General features: G+C 34.4%; 1 protein-coding gene across 2 annotated transcripts in view; it reads right to left on the bottom strand.

The window, feature by feature from the left end:
* Positions 1 to 273: 273 nt before the first annotated feature.
* The window catches only part of LOC144976924 (protein VAC14 homolog), a 30,439-nt gene continuing 17,964 nt past the window's right edge, over positions 274 to 12,748 (bottom strand). For both annotated transcript variants that reach the window (XM_078921532.1, XM_078921531.1), the window contains exons 12-18: positions 12,090 to 12,179; positions 10,783 to 10,922; positions 9,289 to 9,463; positions 7,595 to 7,713; positions 7,070 to 7,149; positions 1,802 to 1,961; positions 274 to 553 (exon numbers count right to left, since the gene is read on the bottom strand). In XM_078921532.1, coding sequence (XP_078777658.1) covers positions 397 to 553; positions 1,802 to 1,961; positions 7,070 to 7,149; positions 7,595 to 7,713; positions 9,289 to 9,463; positions 10,783 to 10,922; positions 12,090 to 12,179 — 921 coding nt within the window. In that variant the 3' untranslated portion in view covers positions 274 to 396. The remainder of the gene's footprint in view (positions 554 to 1,801; positions 1,962 to 7,069; positions 7,150 to 7,594; positions 7,714 to 9,288; positions 9,464 to 10,782; positions 10,923 to 12,089; positions 12,180 to 12,748) is intronic.

Consider the following 12,748-nt stretch of genomic DNA (forward strand, 5'->3'; position numbering starts at 1 on the left):
TCTGTAGTGTGAAATGGACAATAGAAATGCTTGCTACCCTTTGGAATCTAACAGACTTAGATCTAACAGACCTAGCTACCCATACAATGCTGGGTGGACAGGAGAGGGGGGGGGGGGGGGGGGGTTGAAAAAAAATCTCGAGATCAATCTCAGTCCCTTTGCATGTGAAGTGAGTGCTCCACCAACTGAGCTGTCGAGACCCCCCCCCCCCCCCCCTCCCCCCCCCCCACCCACCCTCCCCAAAGAGACTTAAAAAGTATTAAAAGTCACCTCCTCAACAAAATACACATCACATCCACAAGAGTAAAGTAACATCTCACTATCATACCTTTCATAATAAATAAGATGCCAATCTTCTAAAATACGAACTAAGACTAAGTTAATCAACATAATTTGCTATTTCAAATCCAGGTTCTTGGCTGAATTAATCTTGTAAGCCACTTGTTTACGTTTGTAATTTTTGTGCTTCTTCTGGACTGTCAAGAAATGAGTAATGAGCTCATCGAAGTTGATTCTGGAAACTAGACGCCGGTCTTCTCCTATTTTTGATCTCCTGTTTAAAAGGGAAGAAGAGATTAGTTGTATTTATATCTGTCCAAAACCTTCTCATAATGTGATTTGAAGAGGATACTACAGTGCCTGAAATTAAAGTATTCATAGAAATTCCAAGAATTCAAAAGAACAAAATAATATTACAAGGAACCAATATGAGCCATAACTATTACATATTCCACATTAAAAAAAAAAAATTTTGAAGCTGCTAACTTTTGTTCATCACCAGTGACACAATCAAAATATCATGTACTTATTTATATCTTTGTTTTTGTTATATTTTCAACACAACAAAAATATGCTTCATTTTATAACTAACCTCTCTTTTCCCCTATGTGAACCACATCAGGGTGGTATTATGGTATTATCTCGGGGTGACTCAGAAGCTAATCTATTTTGTGGTCAAAAACTTTCGGCTGAGCATAATTTTATGTCTGTGATTGAGCAGAATCAATATAGTATCTAAAAGAAACAAAGACCACCATTTCACAAACCTGGCCGGTATGGCTTTTAACCAAAAAAAATTGAGCTTTTATATAGTGCAATAGACACTAAATGTGCTCAAAGCTCTTTACAAGGGGTCCCTGGCCAACAGCAACATTTAACATGTAGGACGGGACATGACGCTTGTTAGGCGATATTAAAAAATTTTCGGACAGAGACAACGCTGTTAACGGTCAGGCACTCATTTTACACCTGAGTACGGTGAGAAAATGGTATAAAGAGCCTTTTCCAAGGACTCAACTATGCATCGAGCGAGGCTTGAACCCAGGACCTTCCGATCCGAAAGCGAGTGTCATACCACTAGACCACATAGCCACATGGCTTTATAATAACTTTTTTTGTCATCTGTTTCACTCCAACATAATACTCTCTTGAGGAGATGGGACATAAATAATGTTTATAATGTTTCACATCTATTTTAATGACTGTCTGCCATCCCTTGAAGATGGCTGAATATTGAAACATCTTGGGTTTTATTTGTCTTGTATCTATTTGTAAGAGCCTTTATTCACGTCTAATTCTTTGCATCAACTGTGGCTATGTGGTCTTGAGGTATGACACTCGCTTTCGGATCGGGTAAACTAGACATGGGACCATTGTTTCTACAGTTCAATAAAAAAAAAGAAAAGAAAAGAAAGGAAAAAAATCAAACAAAAAAACAATCAATTCCCCCCCCCCCCCCCCCCCCCCCCCCCGCAAAAAAAACAAATTACTTAATATAGGCAACACATCTACATAGACTTACGGTGAATCTAGAGGAATGGTTAAATGGATTTGTGGAATGCATTCCAGTCGGTTTCTGAGCAACTTGAAAGACTCGGACTGAGGAAGAATCATGAGGAGTCCATACAGACTTTTGATCAGCTCCGGATTGTTGTGGGCCTCGAGGAGCTGGACACGCAAATCTGTAAAAGAATTTTTTTTAAAAAGAACAAAAATTAAAAAACACAATAGTGATTTATTGTAATAATGTGGATAAAATTCTCGTATTAATTGACACACTAAGAATGTACAATTGAGGAGCCAACAGCTGTACATATTAAAAACCTGAAAAAAACATGCATTATAAAGCACACTGGTGTTGAAGGGTCTGAGGCTGCAAAGTCTTATTTCCTAATAAGAGGGAAAAATTTGGTTTTCAGGGGCTATTTCAAAGAGAGACTGAAATATCCAAAACTGCAGTGCAGCCCTGAAAAGTGATCAATATGAATTAATTTTCTTCCTCAAGAATATTAAGGAGATGCTGAAAAAAAGGCGTGATCCTTGACCTCCTGATGTTGATGTAATATCTTATCCACTCAGCCATCTTATTCTAAGAATTGTCAGATTTGATCAGAAGGGGTCAAATGATCACAAAGCTATGTCTTAGGGAAAGGCACTTTACTCACATTATCCAAAATCAGCATTGGTGTAAAAGAGTACCTGATTGGCAATAAGTACTGACAGAAATTGTAGGACTGGAACAGGAAGGAAATATCACAGGTGACTTGAGTGAGAGGAAATGAAAATTTGCCGCTGTATATAACCCAATGCATCAATCTGGTATTATGTCACAATGTAGTGGATGAAGAAGATCTTGTTCTTTTTCTAGGATTGTCCCAATCCTCTGAAACAAACTTCCAAAAGAACGCTGACATTGTTCATCGGAAGTTATGTTTAAAAAGCATCTTACGAGGCATCTTATTTTCCAAATTGAATTGCTGATGCCCCTGTAAAGTGCTCTGAGCACTTCCTCATGATATGGTAGAGAACTCAACGAATACAATACATTATTATTATTATTATTATTATTATTATTATTATTATTATTATTATTATTATTATTATTATTATTATCATTATTATTTTAGTTATTAAAGTCAAATCAGTCAGAATTAGAAAGCTGAAGCTTTTTATTTTTAAAAATCCATTCCATACACACTATAGGAAAATCGTCACTTTCATTATGATACAACCAATATCTTTCTCATTCACATTTCTTTTGAAGAAATATTTTGTTAAAGTTATAAGAACTTAATATTGGGTTGTAGAGATAATTTTGCTGAGCAAAATCATGTATACCATGTACTTATTCCTTTTGAGTTAGAGTTTAAAAAATGTATCTTTATGTTGAATGAATATGACGTTTTGGGGGAAATCTGGAAAATGGTCCGTAAGAATGAATGAATGAATGAATGAATACATTATGTATTGTTGGTAAAACTACATATTATGCATACATCGTTTATACCTAACAATAACTATTAACAATGACAATAAAATATAAAAGTAATAATTTTTTTTTTAATGATGTATAATATCTTCTTGATAAAATCTGATTTAAAATAAGTAAGCCCTTTAAGGCTTTTCGCCGACATAATAATTTAAGAAAATACTTTGCACACATCAAATACTATATATTATACATAAAAATTGACATGTCTCACTGTTTCATTAAATATGAATATCAAATATGCTTAAGGGGACAGAAAACAGATCTGAACCAGTCTGAGAAGCTGCCACTTTAGTCATAAGAGACTCTCAAACCTATTCAAATCTGTCTCCATTCTCATGTGCTCTGACAGATTATTCCATGAAACTGCAGTGGCATAACAAAAGGACTGTTTACCGAAATGGGTTGTTTTGATGTTTGTGACATTAACAGTATTGATGTGCCTAAAATCAAGTATTCTTTCTTTAAAAATTACTAAATCTTCTAGACATTTTGGGGATAACTTGTAAAAAATTTTGAATGTTTCTGTTGCCATAATTCGTTTGGTTTCAAGGGGATAACTTTAGCCTTTGTTAATAAGTCTTCGTAAGTGTCTGTATAGTCACTGTAGATGAATCTGAGAGCACATTCTTGAAGAGAGTTAAAAGTCAAAACTCAACAGAAGTCATTTATCTGTGATTGTGGCTTAAATTTTATCACCGGTTAAGTTTAAAATTTAATTATAAGCATTAGGTTCACCCTGATATCATACCCTTTTGAGACGATTGATCACATATGGCCTTTTGGAAAAATATATCATTGTAAACCCAGCCAGGGAGCCTCAGTCACATCTCTAATCTGAACACTCCATTCCCGGCATTTTGTCCAATTACAGAAACATACACATCATAGAATCAATTCCGAAAAGTGGTAAACACTGTTGGTAGTTTTGACCTCGGTCCACAGTAATTTAAGTCAGCAACAGGACTATATCACTTCTTTCAAGATGTCACTTTAAGTTGATCTTCCAATGTTAAGCGCAAAATTCTCTTTCATGAATTCTTGAAATGTGTAGATTGTCATTTTAGGATGGTCATTTTTTTCCACGCTGATTTCTCTTTTTACTTGTGGTGGTATCTGACTCTCATTCTCTTTGCTGAAGGTGCTCACATGTTGAAATTTATGAGAATGAGTAGGATAGTGCTTGTTCTTGATGAGCACTTGAGGCAAGTGAAAAGGTGAGAACAGATTTACAATTATAAGGACGACTGAAACGTAGCAGTGTCAAACGGCGGCGAGATTAAGCGGCCAACAAGATTTATCTTTACCTTAATTGGAAATGAACAGCCTTTGTATGCCCAATGACATTAATACAAATGACGGGGGTTGGTTTGGTGCCTTTCGGATAGTGTAAACTGACCAGTTACACTGATTGACACCTGTTGATTAATGCACACACACACACACACACACACACACACTGCTTCACCACATTGATTGAGGATGTTGGGCTGTCTGCCAATGACAGGGCTGGCTAGACAAACAAATTACACACTTGACCGTAATTAATTGGATGTAACAAAGCGTTTTAAATCGGATCATTCTTTAATCATTTGTCAATTGAATTGAACAAGAGTAAATGGACAGATGGTATCAGTCAATGTGATGTTAGGATTATAGAGTCATGAATCCTCTATATTTTAATGGCTTGTTCCCAAAATATATGTTTGGATCTGGAAACAAGAATTTCAGGATTATGGAGTACAAATAAAGAAGAAAAAATCCGTCCCCAGGCGACCTGTCTGGATAATGGAGATATTGTGATTGTGGAGTTCCGGATTATAAAGATGCAACTGGATATAAATTAGTAATTTAAAATAATTTCTTTATTTATCATTTGTGGAGTTAACAAGTATATACAAATATAAACATTGATATTGGGCATTACCATAGATTCGACATGATCAATACGCTTCACAATGCTTCATTTATTTAATCAGAAGGCCTTATAGAACCACAATTCTATTTCACACGGTAAATGTTGCCTGATTTTTTGTGTTTGCGCTCTTACAATATATGTATCTGCCTACAGCCAGGTACTTGCTCACAGCTGAATTAAGAGGGGTAATGTGTGTAAAATGTCTTAAGGGGGGGAGCGACACTAAAGGGTCATTTTTTTTATTTGATGAAATATCCTAAACTTCTATGCACAGTCATAATGTATATGTTTGGGAAGGATGATTGCATATATTTTTTTTCGAAAAAAGTTGCACGTTGCTATGGAAACGACGCCATATTGGAAAATAAACAACACACCTTAAAAGTCAAAGGCTTTTTTGTTTATCAACCGATTGCCATAATATTTTGGCCAAAGGTAGAAAAAAGGAAAATAAAGAGGCTCTAGAAGCCCGATTTTTAATTTTTTAATTAGAAACTTTAAAAATTAAGTTCAAAGTTATTACTCGATTATTCCCCTTGAAAAAAGTTGCATGATTTGAAATTACTCATAAAACTTATTTTTTTTCACAAATCTGGCTCCTAGAGGACCTGCGTATTTGTATGACACACATTTGTAGAAAGTTTGAAGAAGATTGGTTGAAACCTGAGGGAGGAGATAGGTTTTTAGTGACGAAAATTGCAGTTTTGAGAAAAACGTATTTAAAAGTCAAAGTAAACGTGTTTAGGGAAAAACTCTCCTCTCGCTCTCTGATTAGATTGTGACCACATGACATAATTAAGAACAAAGTGATTGGTTGTTGAAGATAGAGGAGAGTTTTTACTTTTAATTGATATGTTTTTGCCTTTACTTAGTTATAAAGACTATTTGATATTCTTTCATGAAATCAGTCCACTGAAACTATGGATTTAACCATACCAAAATACGTTTTTTTGAGTTGAAAAAAAATGAAGATGAAGTTCTCATGCAATTTTTTATGCAGACAAATGGTCACATGACAACATCCCACCAAAATCTAATTTTTAGCAAACTGGGTCAAAATTCATCATTTTTAATGTCGCTCCCCCCTTAACCAAAAACACAGCACTTGGACGAATTATGAGAACATTGCCACCCATCCTCATATTGCTCCTGACTATGCTCAACATCACTTAACTTTGTTGTGAGTCGAGACGAGACAACATGCCACCACAGAGCCAGTGATACAATGATGGAAATGCTGGAATTCTTATGACCTAAATGGTTTAACTCTCTCATTGCCACACATAGGGGAAACCGTCACATTTGTTACGATGCAGCCAATATTATTGTCATTCAAATAGGATTCAATAGCCGTAACGTTACTTCCTTCCTAATGACGCACGGTAACTTAGTAACACTGGCTCTAAACTATCGGAACAATGGCGGACGCCCGTATGAAATATTTCTCCGGCAACCATAAAAGCGTATCCAGAGGGAAAAAAACCCATAAATTTGATCATGTTTTGACTTTTACACATTCTGATCACAAGACATATGAAAAGTTCTAGCCAGCTAAAAGAATAAAAAGTAATGATTTTCTTTGTTTAGAACCAAGATGGCCGCCATTGCCGGGTGACGTGTCATCAGACTACTGAATCCAATTTCTTTTGTACATCATAATATTTGAATAAAAATGTTTGCTATAGTTAAAGTATGGTAACACCGTGTTGAAGAGCTCGTTTAGCAGAAAAAAAAAATATATGTATAGCAAGAACTAACAGATTTTGTGTTTGAGTGAAATAAATTTATTTTTGTACAGATTGGGTGTGAAGTTTTGGGGAAAATCTGGAAAATGGCTGGTATGGAGAGAGTTAAATAATCTGCTGAGTGTAAAATTGACTTACATGCAAATATGGGAGACTCAATCAATTGAACCAGTTTGTCAATTTCTTTGAGGAAATCTACTGTCACTTCCAAGTCTCCGCTTTAAAATGGATTAAGGAATTTAAAGAATGAAAAGAAAAAATCAACACATAAATTAAGAGTGATAAACAGAAGTAAATGTTTTATTGTAAAACTGTTATAAAGACACCCTAAAAATATTCAAAGAGTCTTGTATCACGTCTTCTTTAAGGAGTTTAATGGTACTTGGAACAATTTGAGATCAAATCTGTGCCATTAATAAGAAAGTAGGGTCAATAAAACACTATAGAATTGGATTTCTAAAAATAATTGAGCACTGACCAGCCTTGATATGTTCTATTCATTACTAGTAATTCAAAATTATATAAATCTATTTATTTCTGTATTTCTTTCTTTATAATTTTTTTATTTTTTACTTATTATTACATGGGCAAATCTTTTTGCATGTAGAATTATGTTATTGACAAAGAAAATGAAAACAGATGTTTCGAATGTGAAAAGGATACAAGATCTGCATGAGTCGGTAAGCCTGGGCATAATTTTGTGTCAAATAACAAAGGGACAAAAGGGATATAGGACTGTGACACCAACACTTGAATAGACAGCAGAATAAAGAACAGCTCTCCTGTGAATATAATAATAATAATAATAATAATAATAATAATAATAATAATAATAATAATAATAATAATAAATAAATAATAATAATAAAAAGAAGAAGAAAAAGAAGAAGAAGAAGAAGAAGAAGAAGAAGAAGAAGAAGAAGAAGAAGAAGAAGAAGAAGAAGAAGAAGAAGAAGAAGAAGAAGAAGAAGAAGAAGAAGAAGAAGAAGAAGAAGAAGAAGAAGAAGAGAGAAGAAGAAGAAGAAGAAGAAGAAGAGAAAGAAGAAGAAGAAGAAGAGAAGAAGAAGAAGAAGAAGAAGAAGAAGAAGAAGAAGAAGAAGAAGAAGAAGAAGAAGAAGAAGAAGAAGAAAAAGAAGAAGAAGAAGAAGAAGAAGAAGAAGAAGAAGAGAGAAGAGAGAAGAGAGAAGAAGAAGAGAAGAAGAAGAAGAAGAAGAAGAAGGAGAAGAAGAAGAAGAAGAAGAAGAAGAAGAAGAAGAAGAAGAAGAAGAAGAAGAAGAAGAAGAAGAAGAAGAAGAAGAAGAAGAAGAAGAAGAAGAAGAAGAAAAAGAAGTATTTATATCTAAATACGTGATAAAATATGAGTGAAGAGCCTTTTCCAATGACTGTACTACCCAAAGCAGGACTCAAACCCAGGACCTAAAGTCAAAAGCAAACACTCAGCCATAAACGTTCCAAACTACATTAGCAATTCATAAAACAGGCATTCAACCAGGCTTCATCACATCGACAAATCTCACCAGCCATTCGCAAGAACATACACATACAAATATTTATTTTTTTTCCCTCAAACAATACACAAATGGAACAAACCACCCCATGACATAATAGAATTCGAAGGCCCAACATTATTTCAATAAGTTTTTCACATACAAAAGAACACTGGGAGGATTGAATGACTAGAGTGACAGGATTCGTGTACTGTGATAAATATAAGTGATGTGTATAAGATTTGTGGTACTGGGCACAGTGTGCCTTTTGTATTTATAGACTTGACTTTGAACTTGAACAACAAATCACAAACTAATTGTGACCCATCGTCTCAAAACGGTATTATGTCGGAATGAAAATGTTATACTTGTAAAAATATAAATTGTTGGCATTAGCACTCTTCAATATGGTATCCATTCTCCTCAATAAAACATACAAACTCAACACATCTGATATTTCTGGCTATGAATTCAATTTTTAATATCTTAACCAACCAGACTTAATACCGTTTTGAGGCGAAGGGTCACAATTATCATACCACAAGGCAACAAAACCACACAAAAATTATACAGAAATTTATGAGTAAAACTTTCCTTTTTCTTGCCACCTAAATTATTCAGTGTTATTCCCCCCCCCCCCCCCCCTCCTCCACATACCCTCCACTCCCAGCTTCTTTGTCTTTTACCCACTCTGGCTTATAACACATTTATTTGTCACCCAAAATGCCTGTTTTATACGGTGGCCACTGTATTTTGCCTGAGATGATCTAAACTTCAAAAATTGAATAGGGAGTCAGTAGGATTAGAATCACAAAACTGGTGATCTGCAAAAATAAAAATATTAATTGATAAACTTAAAGCAAAACAAACCTCTGTACTGAGTTCTTTGAGCTGTGATCGGAGTTCAAAGATTTCCGTAGATGTAAGTAGGATGGTGTTGAGGGACTGTACCATTGTGCAGGTAAACACGAGGTCTTCCTCCTCTATTAAGATTTCAGCCAAGCTACTGAATATACCTTCAGCACTCAGATATACCGACAATTGTCTAATTTAAAAGAAACAATATGAATAGTAGTGATTAGTTGTAAAAAAGAAATAAAAAAGAATGCATACATATTATAGTCAAGTTCTTGTCCATCAAACTAGTTATAAATGAACCATTGTCAGAGAGTTAAACAACAAGTTTTTTGACATATTCTCCTGATTTAGTTACATTTATATCACTTCTAACTCACTAATTTTTTTCAAAAACCAAATTATACTTTATGATTTTTTTATAACACAATTAGTCGGGGCGTTATTATGCTTTACAAAAAGCAGAGAAACAAAAAGAATTTGTAGTAAAGGGAAAAATCATAAAAATGTCAATTTTTCTCTTTTAATATTATCTGAACTGAATTTGTATTTAATCTTAGATTTTTAGCCTCAATGTGTGAAGCAAATTGTGATGTGATTGAATGACTGGAAATTATTCATGATAATTATCATGTTCTAAATGCTTTACAATTACTTTAATAATCTGATGATGAAAGAGTACATTTCATACATAAAAAAATAATCAACAAAAAGGAATATAATAGCTTAAAAAAAAAAAAGAACAAAAAAAAAAACCCCCAAAACAAACACAGAACATTTTGGGCTGAAAACGCTTCTACAGCCAACTACAAAAAAAAACAAAAAAAAAACAATTAAAACATAGATACATAACTTAAAAACCCAGATAGACGGCAGAGAAATAAGGAAAATATTGATCACTATGCCAAAGCATCATTGATTTGCCCACTAAGGAGAGCTTATGGCATGGTGGTAAGCACTTTCCTCAGGATCAGGAGATCATGGGCTTCAATAACCCAGAGTCACATTACAGTCAAAATCATCTCCTTGCATGGTCAGAACATTTATGGTCTACATTTATAAGTGGATAAATAAGGAGAAAAGACCAATTTGGGAAAAAGTTCAGTTTCACTGTTAAGGCCAAAGCGAGCTTAATGCATTGTCTATATACCAAATTTGCCATAGTTTCATAAGCGTGACCCCTCCCCCCCCCCCCCCCCCCCCCCCCCCCTCCATCCCACCTTAGACTAGTTTCAGATAACAGTAATAGTACAGTGTGGCCACATTGTAAGCCAATATTTATAAACAAAAGAGTGGTTGCCAGATATCCCTGGATGCAACGGGTTCGACATAAAATGGCCTTGAAGTAATGAACACATTTTAATCCTTGCGAGGAAAATAAAATCAATTTTCAATTCCATCTGATAGTCAAGGAGCAGTCAAACATATCTCCTAACTAAACTGAAATGAATAATTTTGTTGCCATTTGCTCACAAACTGGTCTATGATAAGGAGGAGTTTCAATCATACCTTATGATAAAAGAGCCCCTTTCTTCCAGCAACTGTTTGTCCTTCTTGAACCAGTCTAGTAAGCCATTCATCAATCTCTTAAAGTATTTGTTTAGGCGGATGTCAGAGGCTAGGCTTGTTGATGATGATGAATTGCTCGTCTGCAATTCAAAGTTTAGAAAAAAAACGTATTGTATCTAACTTTTAAAAAAAAATGATTTCATAATTCAACTTTCAAAATAGTTACGTATTGGAATCGTTGTTGTGGTTTAATAATAATAATGATGTTATTATTATTAATAATAATAATAATAATAATAATAATAATAATAATAATAATAATAAGAAAGAAGAAGAAGAAGAAGAAGAAGAAGAAGAAGAAGAAGAAGAAGAAGAAGGAGGAGAAGAAAAAGAGGGAGAAGGAGGAGGAGGAGGAGGAGGAGGAGGAGGAGGAGGAGGAGGAGGAGGAGGAGGAGGAGGAGGAGGAAGAGGATTAGGAGGGGAAAAATAGAGGTATGAAGATATAATATTTGTCAATTATTGTTCACGGTGTTTATAAAGCATGTTTAACTTTGATGTTGTTTATTTTAAAAGGTCACTGCTTAATGGTTTAATGAGATAGAATCAATTTTTTTAAAACTTACTCAAATTTTTGTGAACGGAGTTCTGGTTGGCATCTTCATTTGCAGGAATACCTTCTTAAAGTGGTGACAAAGTATGGACAAAGTTACTGTCTTGTGAGCCTTAAAGCTACGACGGACTACTTTTACTATAACACACAGGTTTGCCTCTCAAAATTGGTGCCATTTTTACCATAAAACACAGGTTTGCCACTCAAAATTGGTGCCATTTTAAATTTATTGATATTTTCAGCTTACCTTATCAAAGCAAGTATAACTCACTTGTCCAAAAATATAAAGCACTGATTTAAGTGTAGAATGTAAAATTCTCCCATGCTAAGTTCTGAATAAAATTTTTTAAAAACTGAGCTTTTGAATCTTTATTAATTCATTAACCAATTCAATTTTTCAACTGTTATAAAGACTAAAATGACAATATAAGCTTATATAACAATAACAGCATTTAAGCAATAACAGAATGTATCAAATCTGTTCTTGTCAATAGAATTTTAAATAATTATAAATAGAAAAACAACTATGTGCAGATATTTGCAGGTCTGATAACCAAATGCAGTTATGAGCTTGAGTTGACATTAATGTAAAAGACAATATTTTGCATTGATTTGAGAGTATTTCCAATACACTAATGAGCCCATAACAATTTGGGTTATCAGACCTGCTAATAAGTAGATGCAACAAACAACTAACCCAAATTGATCCGTCAGTCTGGACAGAGGTCGCTTGGCATGATGTGTTGGAAGAGATTACTGACAGTACCTCCAAGTCTAACAACACTACCTGTAATGAGGATATGAAAAGAAAACAAAAAAAAAAACAAGTAATTGTTTTAATACCGTTCACTCCAGATACTCACAACTCGGTTAAATGCAACTTTCGGTTAATTGCAACATTTCCCAAGAAGCGAAATTAATTCTCTATAAAAGTCACTGGTCAATTGTGACATACTTCGGTTAATTGCAACAAATTTTTGTTCTAAAAAAAAATTGGCAAAATCAAGAAATCAATCAAACATAATCCCATGATTAAATTTCATCAATGTTAGTATTGAGAGGGGGGGGGGGGGGGCAAGACAAAATTTTTGACTTCCCACGGAATTGATCTTAGTCCCGTTGCATGTGAAGTGAATGCTTTACCAACTGAGCTATCAGGACGCCCTTTACATACCACAAAATTGTCCTTCAAAGCCACTAGGCCCATGGAGCCGGAGTTTATTCTGGTTTCTATAGCGTTTATGTAACACAATTGCAGATCTGTCAACTGTCCCTTTAAAACCAGGATATCCCTTTTTTAAGGTCAAATCCCCCTATCCCGAGTTCAGTTCAATTGCAGATCTGTCAACTGTCCCT

This window comes from Berghia stephanieae, chromosome 7, assembly GCF_034508935.2.
Source record: "Berghia stephanieae isolate SIO BIC M18660-M18661 chromosome 7, UCSD_Bste_1.3, whole genome shotgun sequence".
Taxonomy (NCBI): domain Eukaryota; kingdom Metazoa; phylum Mollusca; class Gastropoda; order Nudibranchia; family Aeolidiidae; genus Berghia; species Berghia stephanieae.